General features: G+C 52.5%; 1 protein-coding gene across 12 annotated transcripts in view; it reads right to left on the reverse strand.

The window, feature by feature from the left end:
• LOC133346783 (inositol hexakisphosphate and diphosphoinositol-pentakisphosphate kinase 2-like) overlaps positions 1-21,192 on the reverse strand; it is a 42,541-nt gene extending 21,349 nt beyond the window's left edge. For 2 of the 12 annotated variants that reach the window (XM_061558652.1, XM_061558648.1), the window contains exons 1-15: positions 18,440-19,112; positions 15,633-15,828; positions 14,520-14,613; positions 13,741-13,826; positions 13,219-13,373; positions 11,382-11,483; positions 11,076-11,237; positions 10,834-10,955; positions 10,083-10,184; positions 9,240-9,326; positions 8,800-8,875; positions 8,210-8,319; positions 6,719-6,802; positions 2,520-2,605; positions 1,926-2,051 (exon numbers count right to left, since the gene is read on the reverse strand). In XM_061558652.1, coding sequence (XP_061414636.1) covers positions 1,926-2,051; positions 2,520-2,605; positions 6,719-6,802; positions 8,210-8,319; positions 8,800-8,875; positions 9,240-9,326; positions 10,083-10,184; positions 10,834-10,955; positions 11,076-11,237; positions 11,382-11,483; positions 13,219-13,373; positions 13,741-13,826; positions 14,520-14,613; positions 15,633-15,828; positions 18,440-18,862 — 2,011 coding nt within the window. In that variant the 5' untranslated portion in view covers positions 18,863-19,112. Of the gene's footprint in view, positions 1-1,139; positions 1,182-1,925; positions 2,052-2,519; positions 2,606-5,421; positions 5,488-6,718; positions 6,803-8,209; positions 8,320-8,799; positions 8,876-9,239; positions 9,327-10,082; positions 10,185-10,833; positions 10,956-11,075; positions 11,238-11,381; positions 11,484-13,218; positions 13,374-13,740; positions 13,827-14,519; positions 14,614-15,632; positions 15,829-18,439; positions 19,114-21,099 lie in introns of those variants that run through there. The other 10 variants (XM_061558659.1, XM_061558657.1, XM_061558645.1 and 7 more) reach the window with 9 other exon arrangements.
• Positions 21,193-22,041: the final 849 nt, after the last annotated feature.

Raw genomic sequence — 22,041 nt, forward strand, 5'->3', positions numbered from 1 at the left:
TGTCACCACAGTGCCGTCCGGCTCCCTCCAAAGCGCTACGCAGTGTTTTGACACTTTACAAAACTAAGATGGATATATTCTATAAAAACACAAGCTGTGCAGGGCTCAGAGGGACCGCGTTAATGACTCAAGTGTGGCCGCTGCTGCCTTGCTATGTCACAACCCGGCGCGCCGAGATTAAGGTTTCGGCACACAGCGAGGGAGCTGCGTTACCAGCAACGCACAGTCGTGCAGACAGACGGACAGAAAACCAATAAGCGTCCCGTGACGACACACGAGCGGGCCAGCGGCGCGGACGGACGGCCAGTGGGGGGAGCGTTTCAGACACCACAAGAGAAGGAGTGTCCTTCCGGCGAGCAGAGCTGTCGTAGAGTAGGCAATACGTGGCGGTTTTGCCTAGCAACAGGAGCCCGGGACGAGAGATGGGCGCGACGAGTGCGAATAACAACACGGAAACCAACGCACTCTGTTACCCTGGGGACAGCGGACCCGCGCGGGGCTCAGCAATTAATGCTGTGAAGTGGTTTTAATGAGACAGCCAGGTCGGGGCAATTAGCGGATGGGAAAAGCAGCTTCCCCGGCCCAGGCATGGAAGTTCCACTCGTTGTGCCCTTGGGTGCCAACAGCTGCAGCCAAAAAAACGAGCCACAGACAGAAAACTCAGGGGAGGACGGGGCGGACACGCGGCACTCGTGGAGCCAACATAAGGCACGTGGGTGGGACGCTCGAAATCACGAGCGAACAATGATTGCTGCTTTAAGGGACTCAAAGGTTTAGGGGTTACAAATGCCATCACACATAATCATCATCCCTGGAAACACAAAGAGATGAATTGAGAAGAAAGCTGGTATTGGTAGCGAAGAGTTTCAGACACGAAGCGTCCAGGGAAGCAAGATTCTCGCTCACTCCCTCCTCGCGCAGGTAAAGCAAGCACAGGGAGGCAATCACGGGGACGCCCGCTCGCCCCACACGCACCTCGCAGAACACGGAGGCCCAATTGGCCGTCAAGAATCATCGCCGCTCGTCAAGATTCACGCGGGCATCTCAGATTGCGTCACGTTTGTCAAGCAAAGGGCTGCAATTGGGGAGAGATTAGTGGTGGAATCAGCAAACGGAGACCGACAGAGAGGTTTACCCACCGTCATCTGTGAGCAAAGGTGGTGTTACACACTCCAGGGGGTCTGTGAGGGGGAGGAGCGCCACCACCGGGGGGGGGGGGGGGGGTTAAGGTGAGCATGCCCACACAGTCACCCACGCGGTCACCCATGCCGTCCGGTAACACCCTCACCGCACGTCAGTTAGTGGAACCCAACATGCGTGCGTGTGCGTGCTGTGAAGCTGTGCGTGCGTTTGTGTGTGTGGTAATGGTGGGACGTGTGTGTGTGTGTGATAATGGTGTTTCTGGCACTGAAAGTATGGTGATGATGGTGATAGTCTATATGTTTGTATGAAATTGTGTGTGATGATGGAGTGTGTATGTGCGTGTGATATAGATGTGGTGCTGTGTGTGTGGTGATGATGATGGAGTTTGTTTGGTGAGGATATAGATGTGTGTGTGTGTGTGTGGTGATAATGGAACATGTGTGTATTCATGTCCCCACTGTACAGCAAGATGAGGGTCCACATGTCTTTATGTGATGCTGTGTGTGTCTATTTTGTAGTTATTTACGCAAAATGAGTTGCACTGGTGTGTACTCTATCGTGCATATAACGTTTTTTTATATGATTCTGTTGATGTGCTGTGTGAATATGTTGGGGTATGGGGTGTGTGAGCACAGGTGCATGCACGGTGTGTGAATGCAGGTGCTGTATGCATGCATGGTGCATGCCTGCATGGCATATGTACACCGGTGTGTGAGGGTGGTGAGAGCATGGTGTGTGATTGCGGTGTGAGTGTGGTGTGTGAGTGCGATGTGTGTACGTACCCTGCCCGCCTGGGTACATGCAGCGGAAGGCGCGGCCCAGCTCCTCGGCCTGCACGCGTCCCGTCGGCGTCAGCTCCCCGCCCCACTTGAGCACCAACAGCAGCGACGGCTCCTCCTTGCGCACGTCTGTGGTGCCCGCACAGCCGCGCCGTCACACATAGCAGTGACATGCACGCAACCACGCCCTGCCGTTAGAACCGCAACTACACTTTGTGCCACTGCAACTATGTTCCGTGCCACCACCACTACCACCACGCAACCATCACGCCTCGGCCCACAACCACAACCGGTTGACGAGCAATGAGGTCACATGGGGAACTTGACAAAGAGGATGGGGCGCACGAAGTAATGGGGGTCACGGAATAGCATGAGGCAAGGGGGCCAAGCGGTGGCCAGGCATGGTTGGAAGGGGACACTTTATAAGGGTTCAGACGAAATAAAACGGACAAGGTCTCCACAAAAATCATCCCGTAGGGCGTCACCTTGCAGGAGACAGCCACCTTCTCAGGCCCGGTTACAACAAGGGCTCAGGGAGTTCTCCTAAGGGTTCGGGGGTTCCCGCATGCTGGGGTCGAGGGTTGCGAGGGGCCTTACCGTCGTCCTCGCTGGAGGTGCGCGGCTGCCCGTGGGGCAGATAGGTGATCTGCACCTTGCGGTTTATGCCCGAGAAGTGTCCGTACCTGCACACGGGCGCGGGTGGGCGGGTGAGAGGGCGGCGAGGCCCCAGGTCTCCCATCGCAAGTCGCATCGGCATCACCGCGTGCGGCGCGCCGAGTGTGGCATACGTCCCGCACAGCTCGCGGGTCACGTGGACGTGTGTGTGTGCGGTCACGTGCATGTGTGTGCGTGTGCATGTGCGGTCACTTCACGTGTGTGTTTACCGTCACCAACGCACGTGTGTGGTCACATACGCGTGTGTGGGCGGTCTCACGTGACCAGTCATGTACACGAGTTGGCCGTCACGTAGACGAGGGCGATGATCACGTGAGTCTGGTCACGGACATGTGTCAAGAGGCAGTGACGTAAGCTTGCTCTTGCCAGCTCGTCAATGTGAAACGTCGTCAAACGAACCTCAAATGTCACTGGACGTGACAAGGCAGAAATTCCAAATTTGTCAAAAATATGCCACTCGACAATTTACCAAGCATTACACTCGGTAAGCTGAGTCAGGTTCCTAAACCTGCTGTGAAGAACAGCCATTGCCCGAAACTCCGTTATCTGGGTGATACTGCAGGAGCAGTATAGCTCACGGAACAGCGTCTTCAAGTGGACCGAAATATCTCCTTAATCTGCATAAAGACCTCATCCCAAAAAGTCGGTGGGTATTTTCGCTCATCGCTGTCAACTTCTTTATTGCTGGAGAGATCCAAAAAAGTTACTCGATTCGTCATGAAAACAATCACCGACTTGGCAACACTGGCCCGTGTAATGGTGATGGTCATGCACCTGTGGACACGGTCACGTTCACACGTCTGTGGTCAAGTGGTGGGAGCTACGGACACACGGAGACGGTGCCAAACGCGTGCGGAAGGCTATGGACACACGTGAGGAGGTCACGAGACGTGGTGGTGGTCACAGCTGGGGGCGTGTAGTTGTGGGCACGTGCGTGTGTGTGCTGCAGTGAGGACGTCACCGCGGCTGGAGGGGGTTAAACGCTCATCACTTCACGACTGAAGCTTTATTTAACATGGGTTACTCACGGCATCTCACACCACGCATACGAGGAACGTTAACTTCAGTAAGGGAATAGAATGCATCAGTTCCAAATGTACAACAAGTGTTAATCGTACTAATATTATATTGATGTTGTTATAGGAGGCCACACTGCAGGAGTGGCTGCAGAGCAGCCCTGTGTTTGGTGACAGAGGGAGTTGTGTTTGGGGCTCCTTACATGACACCGCACACTGTACACTACACACACTGAAGCCTGCACACCACACACCGCACCCTGCACACCACACCCTGCACACTACACGAACACACCACACATCACATACCATACCCCATACCTTGCACAACACACACTACACACCGTGTGGGTGCTGTGTAAGGAGCCCCGCATTCATCATCTGAACTTGAGGGTGGCCAGGGTCGGGACAGTACCAGCTCGGTGTGATGTGGGATGGGCCGAGGGTGAGGCGGACGCACTTATACTGAAGGGGAGGTGGGGGGGCAGTGGTCTGAGACAGAGGCCAGGCAATGGGGGGGGAGCGATGAAGAATGAATGGAGGCATGGAAAGGGGCAGAGGGCACACGAGAGGGCATGGCATGACATGGCACGACAACGTATCAATGTCACTGGTGGGAGTGGGCAAGGCCGGCAATGAAACTGCAGGGCAGGGCACCGATGCAGGGTGGCAAACGGGCAAGGAAAAAGCACAGTTCACAGCACGGCATGGGCATGGAGTGGTGGGGGGTGGGGGGGCAGGCAAGGCAAGACAGGGCAGGGCAGTGTGGGCAGGACATGCAGACAGCCACCGCTGGCTTATACCATGGAAAGCACAGCCGCTCTGGAAGGGCACAGCGCACGCATGGAGACGGGGGGACAACGGCCAGCAGCCAGTGCTCGCGTGGTCAACACAACAGCCAAGATGGAGCCGCCTCCAGCGCCACAACCTCCATCCGCTTCCCGCCTCCAAAGAAATCCACTCCAGGTTTCCCTCTGCCTTTTTATAACAAGATTCAATTCACATCGACTTGTAAACGCTGGGCGAGTAGGGCGAGCTGCTCAGTTTAATGCAGTCGAATTGTAACCGTATTAACGGCCAATTAAGCTGTCAAAGCAGACGTAACGAGCGGTGGCAGCGCTGCGATGTTGCTGTCGAGGCAAGATTTAGCAGCTCTGACGCCGTCAGCTCCAACGGCGGCCGAGACGAGACGTCCGGACTAACGAGGAGGCGGGGGTCTGCGAGGACCGGAGCGCGGGAATCGGGGCTTCACGCACGCTCTGCGCCCTGGAGCCCCACCTTATCCAGCTCCATCTCATCCAGCCCCACCTTGCCCTCAACCACGTCATGGGGTTCGATGGCACTGGTGGGATGGTAAAACCTGGAGTGGACTTTACAATGGTAAATTGGGAGCCGGAGCCAACGGCACTTGGCCTGGCATGTGACACCCACGGAAATGGCCGTGTCGATAGCCACTCGACGGCATGGCGCGTGTGTGTGTGTGTGTATATAAGCACATACACATGCGTATATACACACACATGAATGAGTGTACCGTCACAGTACCTCGGGATTGCAGAATATTACGGTTACCATATAATGCGCAGTCGCTGTTAACACAGGCACAGCATTTTTCTACACTCGCTGGAGGCAGGACTAATGAAACCGTGAATTTGAGAGGTCAGAATGTGAACGGGGAGAGACGGCGAAGGGAATGAGCACTGATGAGGGTTCATTTTAAAGAAGACACCTACCAGCAGTCAAGTTTTCCATGGTATAAACTGACAGAACGGCAAAAAAGCCACAGTCATTACAGAGAATGCGGAAACCTTTCGCTGTCGACAACGATTGCAGACTCTGCGAGGTCACACTGGCAGCCTTTAACACTGGTCTCCCTTTGCAGGGGAGAGGGGGAGAGGGGGGGTTGTGGGCAGCACGGCGGGGCAGTCAGAACAGAGGAAGCACGGGGACGGGGGAGGGGGTGCCGGTGGGTACCACAGGAACCCGTCGAGGGGCACCGGCAAGGCGGGGCGGGGGGGCGGGGGGTGTGTAGGGGGGCAGTGGCGGCGCAGGCACGGAGGCCGCCAGTGCTCCGGGTGGCGTCTGAGCAGCACGTGATTCGTTAACCTTGGGACGTGGGCGGCAAAGACGCACGGGGGTCGGCGGGCAAGGTGCGCGCGTCGCGTTTTAATGAGAATGGATTCTATGACGTAAAGGGGCGATCGTTAGTGGTGGAGGGAGTGACGTGGTGGAGAAACGCGACCGGCCCACGTGTGGGACCCTCCCCATGGACGGGGGCGAGCAGCCAACGGGGCCCCGCAAATAGAACGCGCGGCCACACGTCCGCTAAATGCGGCGTCGCGCGTCACGTTGGCCGCGCTCGCTACCGCTGAAGGCGCTTCTTTACCTGGGAAACGTAACCACAGAAAAGCGTGGACAGCACAGGGAGTGTGAGACGGAAAGTGTGGGAGGTGTGGGGCAGGGAGTGCGGGAAAGAGAGAGGGGAGAGTGGAACAGGGAATGTGGTGTAGGGAGTGTGAGACGGCGAGTCTGGCGCAGGAAGAGTAGGGAGTGTGCGAGAGTAAGGTGCATGTGGCAGTGGTGTCAATCCATAATACCACTGTGGCGCAACCTCTTGCCAATGAGGCTTTGAAATTCGTGTGGTCTCAAAGCGCACCTAACCTGACACAAGCACCGTTGAAATGTCACGGGCGTTAAGTGGTAAAGTTGTGGACAGGACAGGGATGTGAAAATCTAAGCGCTCAACAGCACTGTAAGTGCTGAAAAAGCAGACAAAAGCACACGCACGTATAAAACACACACGCATACCACACACACACACCACACATTATGTGTATGCACACCAGTCCTCTGCTAAAACTGGACACGAGGCATCCCAAATGGCTCGTTATTTCCTTCATCTACCATTAACGGCCTTGTTTAATGGAAGTGGCTCAGGATAATTAGCATAGTAATTTCTTTCATAATTATCACGTTTGACTCAACAATGTCCCGGTTGCCTGGGCAACTTCATTTCGGAAGCTAAATGCTGATGCAGTAGTGTGCTCCACGGCACAATGTGAACGCGCATATGGTAATTATCATCTCACCACATGACATAATTACCATGCAATCAAGCCCTCGGGGTCACCGTGCAGGCAGCAGCAAGGACATCGACATCTCTCGTGGCTGGCATCTTCGTTGAACCAGCTGGCACCACGCACGCCCAACAGCCAAACACGTGGGCCCCCAATCACAACCACCACTGTGCAAATGCCATTCGTCAACCGCAACCGTCGACGCAGCGACCGTGACCACTAAAGTCCCGTCCGCGACCGCAGTGTTCGTTATAAACAACCCCAACAAGTGTGCAGGCTTTGACCACCAACCACGATCACACAGGGACCTAACCACTCACCGCACCCACTCGAGCGACAGCCCTCTGACCATGACGCGCTAACCACTCATGCGAGCACGAAAATTCTCCCGTGGATCTGCACGGCTTATCAAGATGGTTCCTTGCTGTGGCAGGTATTTCCTGTTTGGGGAGGCATTTCCTGTTTGGAGTTGTTCTCTTTTGTCAACAGAACAGATGCGGAAGATGCGGATACCTAATGCATCAAGTGAAAAAAATCAAAGACACTTCTGTCTACGACTGCGGCTACGAACTCCAAACCGTGGACCAAATAACCTGGCACAGCCTCTAATATAACACATGATGGCGGAGGGTGGGGTGCGTCTGCAATTCACCAACTGTCAAAGCAACCGAACAGCTGAATTACTTACAAATGGACATCTAACGGCTGCGCTGCTGCATAAGGCACATAAAAAAAGAACTGAACAAACACGCAAAGTAAATGTCCCTTCTGATAAAACGGTCCCTGTGCGTTTTGTGACATGATCGCACGGCAATCTCAGCCAGGGGCTGATCGGAACGTCTCGCTCCGTAACGAGTGCAGGGAGGCAGTCGGGCACGCCACGTTTAATGAGAGACGTTCCGTGCACAAAGGCGCCAAGCGCAGCGACAGCCGCCCCCCGGGTTCCCGCGGCGCTCGAGCTCCCTCTTTCGTTTGGGGCGGCTCAAACAAAGCAAGCCGACTTACGTTCGACAAAATGTTATCTCATTTAATGCCAGTGTACAAATTGTGCAGTAAATTCTATTCCTCCTGTAACGTGATAGTTATGTTGTGATCACGTTTTATTCTCATTGCTGTGTTTTGTTTTTATCCCACAGAGTAAATTTGGTGACCAAGGTCACTCTTGCAAATGAGACTCTTCTGGTCTCTCGACTTCCCACCCAGGTTAAAACAAAATAAACTCAAGTGGGACGCGTTCGAGTGGGTGGACGTGTGCGAGTGGGTGTGCGCGTATGAATCAACTTGCGCACGTTACACGATGGGCATGCGCACGCCTTGCAGGCGAGCGATGTGTGCATGCGCGCACACACGACCGCAACAGGGCACGGGTGGATGCTTGTGCGCGTACGTGCGTGCGCGTACGTGCGTGTCCGAGTGCTGCTCTAGCCCAGCATGCCCACGTGCCACGTGCGCGTCAGCGTGACGGCGCGTACGTGCGGTGTGCTGCTGCGGCTATGAATCGTGAAGCGCGGCCACTCACATCTCCAGGACGGTCTTGAGCTGCTCAAGCTTGGCTTTGTTCTCCTCGATCTCAGTGTCGTTCTTTTGATCGAGCTCAGACAGCAACAGCCGTGCAATGTCGAGCACCTCCTGTGGGTCACGCCACCACTTCCACATTACACTCCACGCCATGCCGTGCCACACTGTGCCACACCGTGGCACACTGCACCACGCCCAACTCCACCATGCTGTGGCTAGCTCCATGCCACACCCCAAGCGATGCGCCAAAATGTGTAAATTAGTCGTTCACGATAAAATGCAGGGCCTCACACCGCACTGCACAACACTCCGTGGGCCAAAACGCCGTTCCACAACACAACACACATGACGCACTAGGCCACACCAACGATACACGCTACCACATTCCACAACACCCTGTGTGTGACACACCACACCACAATGACAAGCCACAACAACCATCTTCACCAACCGCAACAACCATTACACGCAAGATTACACATCGGCGGCATACCACACATGTGCAGGCACCAACTACAACTGCTTTATGGTGACGGTGTGGCACAGCTGGTGGCGGTGGAGGTGCATGCGCTGCTTAGTATGGACACTGACCTGCAGCTGCTTGGGTTTCTTCAGTTTCAGTTTCCCCGTTCTGTGGCCTTCGTATTTATCGAACAGCTCGAAGAACCTGGCGCCCAGCATTCAAACACACGAGGAGCATGCACGATGCGACGACACCCATTTAGCACGGGCAAGTGTTGTTACGGAGCACCTATTAAGGTGGGTACAATCAACACGCAAGTGAACGGAATGGTGGCCACCAAGCCCAACCACCTTTATCTGTCCAGTAGCGGTACACATTTTAGAGTGAGTTCATGTCGGTGGCCAAGCATTCCCCGGTTATGCCAGGCACGGGTTCCCCTCAACCGCGTGCCGGTAATGTTGCTGTCGGGATACGAGTCTGTCATTATCACAGAGTGCGGTTGTTGATTGAAGGAGCCGGTTTAATGTGGTGGCCATGCAGGGGGGGGGGGGGGGGGGGCGGCACACACCGTGGATGCCGGACCTCCATCTTCATCTTCTGCTTGGGGGTTCGGTCGCCGTGCCGGATCACGGCAATCACACACCGCAGCTCCATCCTGCTCACGTGCACGGCACACAGACACGCGCGCACAAATAACAGATACGGTAAGGACCGCAGTTCGCCCAGAAGTGCCGATGACATAACAACAGCACTTATGCCAGGCTAGGTGTACTCTGAGGCTTTTACGTGAAGGCTCACTGGAAGGAAATCACGGGACATGCCAGGTGTTATGGGTGGACTTACTGAGATCATTTGCAGATGCAAAGACAAAGATCTCATGTATAGCCTTAACATACTGTTGGGACAAGTGCCGTTAGCGAGCACCTATGAAGGCCGGCACGGCAGACGAGGAGGTGGCTGGCCAACACCACACCCGGCCGCCTTTGTCTTCCCAGTGGTAATGTTTACACACCACGAGAAGTACTCATTTGAGGCTAAGTCGACCTAGGGGATACCCAGGACTGGTTCAGATAGTCGTCACTGGTGTTGGCCGTGAGCGAGAATCGAACTTGGGTTGTCGGGTTCGAAATGCATCACGCTAACCACTGCGCTATCACTCCTCACAACACACACATACAGACAAGCACACACACACGTGCATACATAATCGCAATCACAAACACTATGCGTGCACATGTATCACTGACAGAGAACAACGGACAGGAACCCTGAAAATGAATGACCGTACCCGTGAGCGGCATTGGTAATGAGCGACTACGGTAATAAGTGACCGGTGCAGCACTAAGGTTTTAGCGAGCAGCAGCTGGGGCAGGTGGTGCGGGTGCGGTGCCAGCAGCGACGCAGTACCCACATGGTGCCGGAGGTGGTGGGCACGATGGGGATGTCTTCCGCCTCCGTGGGGATCGACCACGGGATGTGGAATTGCGAGCCCAGCTCGCGCATGATTATGTTTCTGCGACACACGCAGACAAGAGGCAGCGCACAGCGGATTGAATCGCACTCCCCATGAATCACCCCGGTCTTCATTTCACATCCCAGGCAACGTCCATAGCAGGGAACATAGTGGGTGCCGCTTTACAAGATTACGAGGATAAGCGAGGCCCACCTAATCGCAAAGCTCGTGATCGCCCTCCGGCCACCGAGGCCTTCTTAATCACAACGTACGGCGGGGCAGGGAAGCGGTTACAGAGCCCAGAGAATGGCTTAATGGAAAATAATGCGACACCAAAAACCCTTCGTACGTTCGGAGCAAAGGTTAGGAACACAGTTAAGATTATGATTGAGGGTAAGTGAGTGGTGTTAGGGTTAGGATTAGGGGTAAGGCTCGTGTTAAGAGTAGGCGCTATACAGGGATCGCACGTCTATGGGATTATCAAGCATGTTCTTGTGTCCAGCGATCGATGCACACTTGTCAGGTGGTGGCTGCGCCAGGATTTACAACCATCATGTCGTGCTGCGGTGTGTCAGGTTGCGCTGTCATGTGTTCCAGTGCTCTATTACAATGTGTTGCCTCCTGCTGTGTTTTCCCCACGGCGTCTTGCATTGTGTTGCCACGTTGCGTGATACCGTGCCGCGCGGTGGAGCATTGCGCCGCCGCTCACCCCAGTATCTTGGCGCAGTCGTCGTAGTACTTCATGGAGTTCTTGACGAAGCTGAAGCCGTTGACGTCGCATACGTACGAGTTGCCGTTGGCGCGCAGCAGGTCGAACCCGCACACCGTTTGCTGCGGACCGCACACGAGGATGCGACGTCAGGGCCTCGCTTGTGGCCTCGCCTGTGGCCAAACAGGAAACGGCCAAGACGACAGGAAGCGCACACCTAATACGGATCATCTCGCTCCTACCTTGAAGGCCATGCACACTTTGCGGGCGATGAGCTTCTCGCGGGCATTGAGGATGACCGGGTAGCGCACCTCCTTGCCCTCGGCGTCGCGCTCCACCTTCCCGTCGAGCGCGGGAGACTTGCGCGCTTCCGCGTGCGCGTAGTCCGGCCCCACCGTGTACACCTGCCCGGCACGTGTGTCGTGCATTAGTAAGGGCAAACACACAAATCCCCCGTGTGGCCTTATATACACCTCAGGACGGCATTGCACACGATACAAAGGACGCCACTTATTTTGGAGATGTCTGTTACAGGAATTGTCTCCCACCTTGACGTCGGTGCCATCAGTGGGCATGAACTCCTCGTAGATGTAGGAACCGGTCTTGCGCACGGTGCTCTCGGGAGAGTACACGCTGCTGCGACTCCCAATCTAAATGCACGCGCACATCACCACCGACAAGTCACTATACACACATCGGTAGGGCTGTTGATCAATAACGGTTAAGTTATTAATTGAATATTGATTTCAAAAGTCATTAAACCAATAATTTAATTCAGTTGGACTTAACCGATGGCCACATGCGAACGTTCAACCCACACAGCGCACTCCACTGTCATTGATCAGCGGCAGCCACCGTAAGCCACCAGTAGCAGGGCTCACCAGCAACCGCGTGGTACTTTCCAATAAGCACACAAACGCACACATGCACACACAGGGCTGGACTTTTATTTTAATAGTTCTCACCTGGTTAAACAAAATAAACTTGATATATGTGTAAGACAAACCAATAATAAATATTTCACGTTTTGTTTGCAGGCAACAATTTAAAACGCTAAAACAACTCAATGAACTACCCTACGCAAGTTCCCAAGCGTACAGGGAGCCGATCGTCCCTGTGGTCCCCTGCGAGGCTGCAGGCCCTGGCATGGCGATGGAGAGAGTAGGGCTGAACGATTTGGGGAAAATCTCTAATTGCGATTTTTCTGACAGATATTGCGATTTGATTTGCGAAAACATTTTTTAAAGTCAAGCTTCAGTTCAATATTCACGGTGCAATAGATTTAAAACATGTGATGGAGCATTACCACACGATACCATCAACATATTAACTTCTCTATACAGTGCTACCTCGGTATACGTCGTTAATTCGTTCCAGAAGGTAGGAGGACTTGTACCGTAAAGTGACGGACACTAAAGGAATATTTCCCATAAGAAATAAAGGTAAAGGAAATAATCCGTTCCAGAGTATAAGAAATCATATTTTATATGGCATATTGAACATTAATGGGGTTGTATAAAATAATTTAGACACTACTTATTACTAAAATACATAAATAAATTAAAATAAATGCATAAATTAAAATAAATTGAATTAAAAAATAAAATGTAACATCACTTTACCTTGCTGAGAGGATGGTGGTGAGGGAGGGGAGGAGGAGATGTTGTTTTTTGGAAGGAGAGTCCCCGCCCATTAAAACTTCAGGAAGCTGAAATTCTGGGTTTTTTTCTCTTTCTCTTTTCAAACCTGGCTGAGGCGCGCCAGGTTTGAGTTTTACTAAAAACCTGTCCATTAAAGTTTATTTGTGCCTTCATCTAATAATGTTCCTGAAGTGTGACATTGTCTGGTCATTCCACACAATACTGTTACGGCGTGTTATAGCCGTAACAGGATTGTGTACGCGGGTACTGTACGCGGTGACTCATCCCGACCCATACAAGTTCTAGCAAGCGCGTCGTATCCCAAGCAAGGACGTCGTATCCCAAGACATTTTCTTCTCGTCAAAACACGACGTATACCAAATTCGACGTATTCCAAAGCAGTCGTATACCGAGGTATGACTGTATATTCTAATGCAAGGATGAGAACTTAAAAGATATTAATTGCTTCCAACATGTATTTATTAAAATGTTTTAATTGAAATAGAATAATCAAACATAGAACAATTGTTAAGTTAAATAAATAGGGTTATAATAATAATGAAAAATAAAACAATTCCAATAAGAAAGTAATAGGACTTCACAAATCGCAAAAAATCGCAGCCTTTGCGATTTGCTAATCGCATTGTTTCAAATTGCGATTTCGATTTGAAATCGATTCATGGTTCAGCCCTAATGGAGGGAGGCAGGTGCTGCCCCTGTGCCCCAATGCCCGTTTGGCGCGCACCTTGCGGAAGAGACGCTGGCTGCCCCCTCCGGCTGACGTGGGGTAGTAGATGTACACGTTGTGATCCTCGGCACAGACTGGCTTCTCCACAAACGGCTTCTGGAAAACCTCCCCGTTAATTTCCACGTGGTCCTCACTCTCCACCAAGTTACAGTCTGCATCCAGGTGGAACAGTGCACCCACACGGGGGGAAGGAGGGCACACACACGAGACAAAGATGCCATATTCAGACTTCCAGACTGATGGGTAAATTGCTATTAGTGAGTACCCATTGAGGCTGGCACAGCACACAAAGGGTTGCTCATATTTAAACGCAAATACAAGCGACTCATCTAATGCCGAGTTGCCCGAGCGGAAGCCCAGGACAGGTTCGCACTTCGCATGCCGCTGGTGTTGTTCAAAGCTGGGGGAAATATCCCAGGTCAAGAATTGGTTTCATCAATGTATCGTTCGGGCCCTAACACACACACACGCTTGGGCACAAGAGGCTCCATGGTGGAAAGACGCTGTCGCGGACATTACCTTCGGGGCGGTTGGGATCCCGGTTGAGGACGGCAAAGCGGGGCAGGTCGATTCCCTCCTCCTTGAGAATCCGATAAACCTCGCGCCTGCCCTCGCACATACGACCAAGGACACAGGATCCAGCGACCGCACACAGCACAGCCGGTTCGTGCGAAATTCCGCCACTCGATACAAAGCGACGGGAGAATAGAAACTTCACCTGGATCTTACCTGCCCTGACAGTCATGCATTGTGATCTGTCGTGTGTCCATGCCTCGTGTACAGACTGGTACACCTGTGCTGCATACAGGTGCACTGTGTCTGCCGACTTAGCATATCTATGGTGTGAGTGTGTGTTACGTGTATACATCTCTCTTGTTTTTGCATGGGTTGGCTCCCTGTATCTAAATAAGTGGAATATAGGATCACGTAGTTCGTATTAAAGCCTTGAGGGATAGTTCCACTTTATCTGGTATTTAAGATCTGCCGATAGTGTCCTCTTATGTATAAACCCCGATCTCAGCTACGTTCTTGAGGTGATCGGCCGTTTACCGTGGTGGTCCCCCAGTTGTGGCACTCCCTACCACCGGACATCAGGCTCCCCAACTTATTGACCTTATTTAAACAGCTTTCCTCTCATCGGATTTGTTCCTCTCTAGCTCCTATTTTGCCAGCCGGTTCATTCTTTATTATAGTTGTCCTTTGCATGCGCGGCACCTGGAGACATTGTGAAAGGCGCATAAAATGTGTAAATAAATACGCACGCTACGTACACGTGTGTGTGCACGGCGGTTGCTTACCTGTCCTGGATGTGGTACTGCATGTCGAGGTCGTTGACGATGAAGGGGTTGCGTAGCCTCGCGTAGCACACGGCCTTGTCCAGCGGGAAGCCTGCTAAGCAGTGCAATCATAAGGTTTACATCCCGGGGTAATTCACCGCACACGCGCACACAATCCTACCTGCATCACGGCTACAGCCAAGTTTCCCCACTGGTCGTGTTAAACGCGGTTCTTTGTCTTTACGCTGCACGGAGCATGCAGCAGGTGGCGATGTTAACGACAAGCGCGTAGCGTGCATGGGTTGTGGTCAGCAGGGCAGCGGTACGTGGCGACACCCCCAATCCCATATTTATAGCACTCGTGTGCTGCCTGCTGCACCTGCTTTCTACTCGATAACACGAATATGTTTATATATCCCCCCTCTAGGACCACATTAATGCAGCTCAGATGCTTGCAGTGATGATTAAATTTCATCTGTTGGCTGTTATTAAGTGGTAGGCCTCGTGGCCAGGGCCTTATGAAATTAAGTTGTGGGCAGCACGTTTCCTACCCTTGGACTAGGAGTTTGTATCAGTGTTAGTTCCTAGTTGGTCACATTGATAAGGGTTAGGACTGGAGCTTGTGTATGGCTGGCTGGTGTGTTTGTTCAGGCTGACGGATAGTATTAGGATTCTTAGGTTTTTTCAGTATTAGGTTTGATTTGACTGATTTGGTTAGAGTTAAGGCTCAGGCATATGTCTGAATTGAGATTGGGTGACGGATACTGTTAGGATCGAGTATACTAGTTTGCTTAGAGTTAGGGCTAGGCCCAGTTTTTGGTTGACTTGTGCAGTTTAGAGCAAGGGTTATGATAAAGAGTCTTATTGGTTAACGTTAGGAGTAGTGTAGTTCGTATTATGCAAGAGCACTCTACCCTCTAGCGGTGCCCCTCTCTTGCAGTGTGCCCAGGTACCCAGGTGTATGCAGGGAGAGGGTTAGGGAGAGTTGAGGAGGGTGGAGCAGGGTGCTGGAGGGGTGGAGGAGGGATGGGGTGGGTGGAGGCGGCTTGAGAAAAGTTAATGAGCATTGAGGTGGCTTGGGGAGGGTTGCAAGTTGAGGAGGGTCAAGAGGCTTGAGGAGGGTTGAGGAGGTACCTTTTGAGTGGAAGGACACGAGGCAGTCACAGAGCGGCCAATTCTCGACGGGCTCGTTCAGGATGACCTCCTCGTCAAAGATGACCACCGTGATGTACTTGAACTTGCAGAGGCGATCCAATATCTGGGTCATGGGCTTCGACTTGGACTTCTTGGCCATGGCACAGATGCCCACCACAATCTGACGCTCGGGCGGCTGCGGGGACAGGGGAGAATATCTTCACATTCATCTTCCTTCACACACCCCACTCCTCATCCACACATCCCACTCTTCCTTCACGCACCACACTCCTCCTTCATGCACCTCACTCCTTCATCCACCCAGTGCCGGATTAAGCTAGTGCAGGGCCTGTAGCAAATGTTATAAAGGGCCCCTAAATAAAAAATCACGCATAAATATTAAAACACAAATTTTTAACTTGCATAGTAAAGTAATTGTATTTTCTCATTTGCTATACAGCCAGATAATGCGACAAATCGCTAACCTTAAACACCCAGTCGTTCATAAAAGTTGAAGGCAGTATTGTACTATAGTAAGAGAGCAAGTGCAGAATCACGGAGCCGGAATTGATAGTTTGAAAGCATTTAGCGCAAGGCCCTTGAAAGTGCGGGGCCCGTAGCATATGCTACTTTTTCTACTAGTATAATCCGGCAAGGCATCCACCTTACTCCTTTACACACCTCACTCCTCCTTGACAGATCTCACTCCTTCATACACTCCACTCCTCTCCTTCACACACCTCACTCCTTCATGCCCATCACCCCAGCAGGTCCAGTCTGGGTTTGAGGACAATGTCTCTAGGCCAGGAGGAATGCCATGGTGACATCTGTGATGGTTTTACATTACGCATTTGCTTTGTGCCAAGTGACACCACTGACACCGTTGCAAACGAGATGCTCCATCTCAACGGATTATCCAGGTGAAACACGTAAATAAATAGGCAGGAGTAATAGCAGTGGTAATGTCGGTGGTTATGGTGGTAATGATGACTCAGTTTACCTTGGCATTGACAGTGGTTGATGATGGTAATATTGATGGTGATAGGGGAGGTACAATGATGATGACAGTTGTGATCATAAAAGTTGTGATAATAATCATGATGATCATTAGGAGAATCATGGTAATAATTATGACGATGGAGATATTTGTGATGGGCAACGTGGTGATGATAGCTGGTAGTAGTGGGTGGTGTTGATGATAATGGGTCTTGCTAGTTAAAATCATGATGTTAATGACAATTATGGTAATGGTGTTAAATATTACAATGGCGATGATGTTGACCATGACTGTGGTGATAACCGTTGTGATTATTTGTTGACTTAAAACTTTCGTGACTGCAGGAATTCATATTCTTGGTTCTTTCGGTAAAGTCACGTAAATAGAAAATAAAATAAAATGAAATTGTTTGTTTGCAATGCCCCCCCCCATCTCTACCCCCCTCTCTCTCCCCCCTTGGAGGCTTGCCCGCTCTTTTCTCTCCGCCTGATGAAGACCGCTTGTGTTGCGATCGAAACGTCGTGGTTTGATTACTTTATTTCATTTATTTTAATTTTACTTTATTTTTATTTTCTATCTACGTGACTTTACCAAAAGAACCAAGAATAAATTTCGATTTAAAGCTTTCGTGACTGCAGGGATTCATCTTCTTGGTTCTTTCGATAAAGTCACGTAGAATTGAAATAATAAAATAATAAAAATAAAACATAATAAAATAATTCTCACGACGTTTCGGCCACAACGCAAGTAGCCGTCCTCAGGTGGAGAACAGGTCTGAATGACAAGCCCCAGGCTGACTGTTGATGACTGGTGATTATATTGATGATGATTGTGGTGATGACAGCTGTGATTATGTTGATGATGATTGTGGTGATAACAATTGTGATTATGTTGACGATTGTGGTGATGACAATTGTGATTATGTTGATGATGATGATGATGATTCTGGTGATGACAATTGTGATTATGTTGATGATGATTTTGGTGATGACAGTTGTGATTATGTTGATGATGATTGTGGTGATGACAGTTGTGATTATGTTGATGATGATTGTGGTGATGACAATTGTGATTATGTTGATGATGATTGTGGTGATGACAGCTGTGATTATGTTATTAATGATTTTGGTGACAGTTGTGATTATGTTGATGATGACGGTGGTGATGACAATTGTGATTGTTGATGATGATGACAGGTGTGATTATGTTGATGATGATGATTGTGGTGATGACAGTTGTGATTATGTTGATGATGATGACTGTTGTGATGACAGTTGTGATTATTTTGATGATGATGATGATGATGATTCTGGTTATGACAATTGTGATTATGTTGATGATGATTGTGGTGATGACAGCTGTGATTATGTTGATGATGATGACTGTTGATGACAGCTGTGATTATGTTGATGGTTGTGTTGATGACAATTGTGATTATGTTGATGATGATGATGATGACTGGTGATGACAGCTGTGATTATGATGATGATTGTGTTGATGACAATTGTGATTATGGTGATGATGATGATGACTGTTGATGACAGCTGTGATTATGTTGATGACTGTTGTGATGACAGCTGTGATTATGTTGATGATTGTGTTGATGACAATTGTGATTATGGTGATGATGATGATGACTGTTGATGACAGCTGTGATTATGTTGATGACTGTTGTGATGACAGCTGTGATGATGTTGATGGTGATGACAGCTGTGATGATGATGATTGTGGTGATGACAGTTGTGATTATGTTGATGATGATGACAGCTGTGATGATGATGCTGTTGACCCGTTGGGTGGACCTCCTCACCGACTCGTCCTCGTCGTCGTCGTCGTAGTAGAGGTCACTGTCCTCGTTCCGGAAGCTGCCATACTCCTCGTCGTCATCGTCGTCGTCGTCGCCCACGAAGAACCGCGCGCCCCCCTCGCTCTGCGACGAGGACCTCCGGCTCCTCTGGCTCCCCTCGCCGACCCCAGATCCCGCGGCATCCCTGCCAGCTGCCGCCTCCTTCACCTCCTCCGCCTCATCGCCAGGGGTCTCCACCCTCGTCTCAGGGGCGTCTTCACCCCGTGCGGGGTCGCTGTCCCCACGCTCCCCCGCGACCTCCTCGGCGTCCCCGCCGCAGCGCGGGGCGCCGGGAGACGCCGCCGCCGCCGCCTCGGGCGGGGGGGCGAGCCCCCCTCGCCGCTCCTGCTCGCCGCCCGGGAGCCCCGGGGCCCCCTCGCGGGACATGAACCCCGGCCTCAGCGCATGCGGCGGGCCGGCCCAGGCACCTCCCTGCCTGCCTCCCTCCCTGCCTGTCGGAGGCTCTCGTCGCTGCGGGTGGAGACGCGGAGGAAGACAGCCTCAGGCCCCCTCCGTCCCTCCAGATCCCCTCGGTGCCCTGGGTCCCCGCGGGGCCCCGGGCCTTACGCCGGCGCCGTCAAATTCACTGCAGTGAACCCCAGCGCGCATGCGCCGTGTGACCGTGACATCGCCCGCAGGTGGCGATGCAAAATCCGGGGCCGGTCACAAACCCCGTGCGCGGCCACACTGCGCATGCGCGCGCGCACGCTCGCTCGCACCTTATATGCATCTGCGTTGAATCTATTTTGTATGACAGCGAACCGATTGAAAAATAACCGGTTAGTGGTTTCTCACACATGCAGCACAGTATTGTGTGTGTATATACACATGGCTGGAGCACTAAACATGGCACGTGTTTAACCGAGAGGCGAAGGGAGCTGCCACAGTGGAGCGTGTGAATGTCAGCTGCACGCAATGCAGCAGAGGTCGTGGTTCGATTCGTTCTCCCGCCGGGCAGCCGAAGCCATGGGGAGAGTTCCTTAACCCGCACGCCTCTTCCACACCCAGCAGAATGATGATGGTGATGGTGGTGATGGTGGTGATGATGGTGGTGATGATGGTGATGGCGGTGATGGTGGTGATGATGGTGGTGATGATGGTGATGGTGGTGATGATGGTGGTGATGGTGATGATGGTGGTGATGATGATGGTGATGGCGGTGATGGTGGTGACGGTGATGATGGTGGTGATGATGGCGGTGATGGTGGTGACGGTGGTGATGGTGCGGTGGAGTAAAGTGTAGGCACGTCCGCCTCTTCCACACCAAGCAGAATGATGGTGATGGTGATGATGGTGGTGATGGTGGTGATGGCGGTGATGGTGATGATGGTGGTGATGGTGATGATGGTGGTGATGGTGATGATGGTGGTGATGATGATGGTGATGGCGGTGATGGTGGTGACGGTGGTGATGGTGCGGTGGGGTAGAGTGTGGGCACTCCGCCTGCGACCCTCCGGGGCTCTCTCCAGGGGAGCCGCACGCGCCGTGCCGTGCGGTCGCCCGCCGCGCGTGACGCAATCGGCGACGCAATCATTCCGAGGCAATCCACAGCGAACGGTTACCGGTTTCTCACTTTTTGAACCCGTAACAATAACGGTTACCGGTTTATGAACTACTTTTTTTTTAACCGGTTACCGGTATTCAGGGTTGTTTTTTACAAAGCGCTGCCGTCAATGTCAAACAGCAGGGAGAGCAGCAGCAGCGGCGGCAGCAGCAGCGGCAGCAGCATGGCTCACGGCCACCAGGGGCGGTGCTCGCCGGGAGCCGCGCGACGCGTTCGACCTTGGGGCATCCCGAGCCCTGCGGGAGATGCCACCACCATCCCCACTCCACCACCACCACTCCACCACCACTCCACCACCACCACCACCACTCCACCACCACCCCCACTCCACCACCACCCCACTCCACCACCCCACTCCACCACCCCCACTCCACCACCACCACCCCCACTCCACCACCACCCCCACTCCACCACCACCACCCCACTCCACCACCACCACCACTCCACCACCACCACTCCACCACCCCCCCCCACTCCACCACCACCACCCCCATTTCACCACCACCACCCCCACTTCACCACCACCACCCCCACTCCACCCCTACAGCTCCCCCAGTCCTGTGGGTGGACGAGAAGACCCTAGAGCCCCGCTTTGCTGCCAGGGCACGGGGTTTCGGGGTTTCTCGCCGACCAAGTCCCGTACTGCGTCCTCGCCTCCCAGATTCACACGGGGCTTGAACAAGGTTTTACACGAATAGGCACAATGACACGCGCATGGTCTAACACTGTGACTCACACTACTACACACACTGTGACTCACACTAACACACACAGGGTCTCACACTAACACACAGGGTCTAACACTTTCTAATTGCTATACAACAGGATTTCACAAAGAAATCACGAACTTAACACAGTGACTCACACAGCATCACACTACTACACACAGAGTGACTCACACTAACACAACTCACACTAACACACAGTCTCACACTAACACAGACTCTCACACTAACACAGACTCACACTAACACAGAGTGACTCACACTAACACACAGAGTGACTCACACTAACACACACAGTCTCACACTAACACAGAGTGACTCACACAGACACTTACAGACACGCGGCTTGGGGTGGAGACAGAGGGGGGAGACGTGGCCCAGTGGGACCCGGGAGGAAGAGGAAATGTCAGCGAGGGGCTCTGCGGAGGGAGCCAGGCGACACCTCGGCCGCTCTCGCGAGGACCCTGGAGGGGAGGCTTGCACCTTGCCCTCCCCCACCCGAGCCGCACGGTGACAAAGGTCGCTGTGGCCCAAGGGAGGAACCCAGGGGCCCCAGGGGCCCCAGGGGCCCCCGGGGCCGCGGGGAGTGCCCCCCTGCTCGGGAGAAGCCCTCTGGCTACCAGTCGCTGTGAGCAGAGCGGGAGGGGGCTTCTTGGTCGTCGTGTCGCTCGGATGCGGCTCCCACCAACACCGCTCTCGCCATCATCCTCGTTACCAAGGTCATCCCGTCGCCATCAGGATCTTGCCCCTGACACTGAGGTTTTGGTTGCGCTTTGGGAACCATGATGATAATAAAAACAATCATTGACTCCTGGATGAAGGCCTGCAATCGCAGTGTCTGCTCGACTTCACCAGGCTGTGCAATGCGGCTTGTGGTTTGGGAGCACGCAAGTGTCGTATCATGGTGGATGTTGCTGCCATGCCTTCCTGTTGCTCGCCGTGTTGCATCGCAGCCGTTCAGATCCCATCCGCCACTGATGTTAGCCGTGGCCGGGAAACGAAACTCTGGATCACAGGATTCATAGCGGAGTGCGCAAACCACTCTGCCACTGCTCTCCGCCAATTAATCAAAGATCACCACAATTCCTCGCCCTGTATCGCGTTCAGTCTCTGCTTGTGCGATTTTATTTCACTACGAGTCATATTTGTGCAATGTTTTAGAGTTATTCTGTCATGAAGTTGTTGTTGGTCGTCTATTTGCTTCATGACAACACTGTTTGTTTGTTGTATTGCTTTGTCATTTTTGTGACCGAGGTCTCTCTTGAGATTGACACTAT

This window comes from Lethenteron reissneri, chromosome 24 (genome assembly GCF_015708825.2).
Source record: "Lethenteron reissneri isolate LAM-NWPU_2019-01 chromosome 24, ASM1570882v1, whole genome shotgun sequence".
NCBI classification, from domain to species: domain Eukaryota; kingdom Metazoa; phylum Chordata; class Hyperoartia; order Petromyzontiformes; family Petromyzontidae; genus Lethenteron; species Lethenteron reissneri.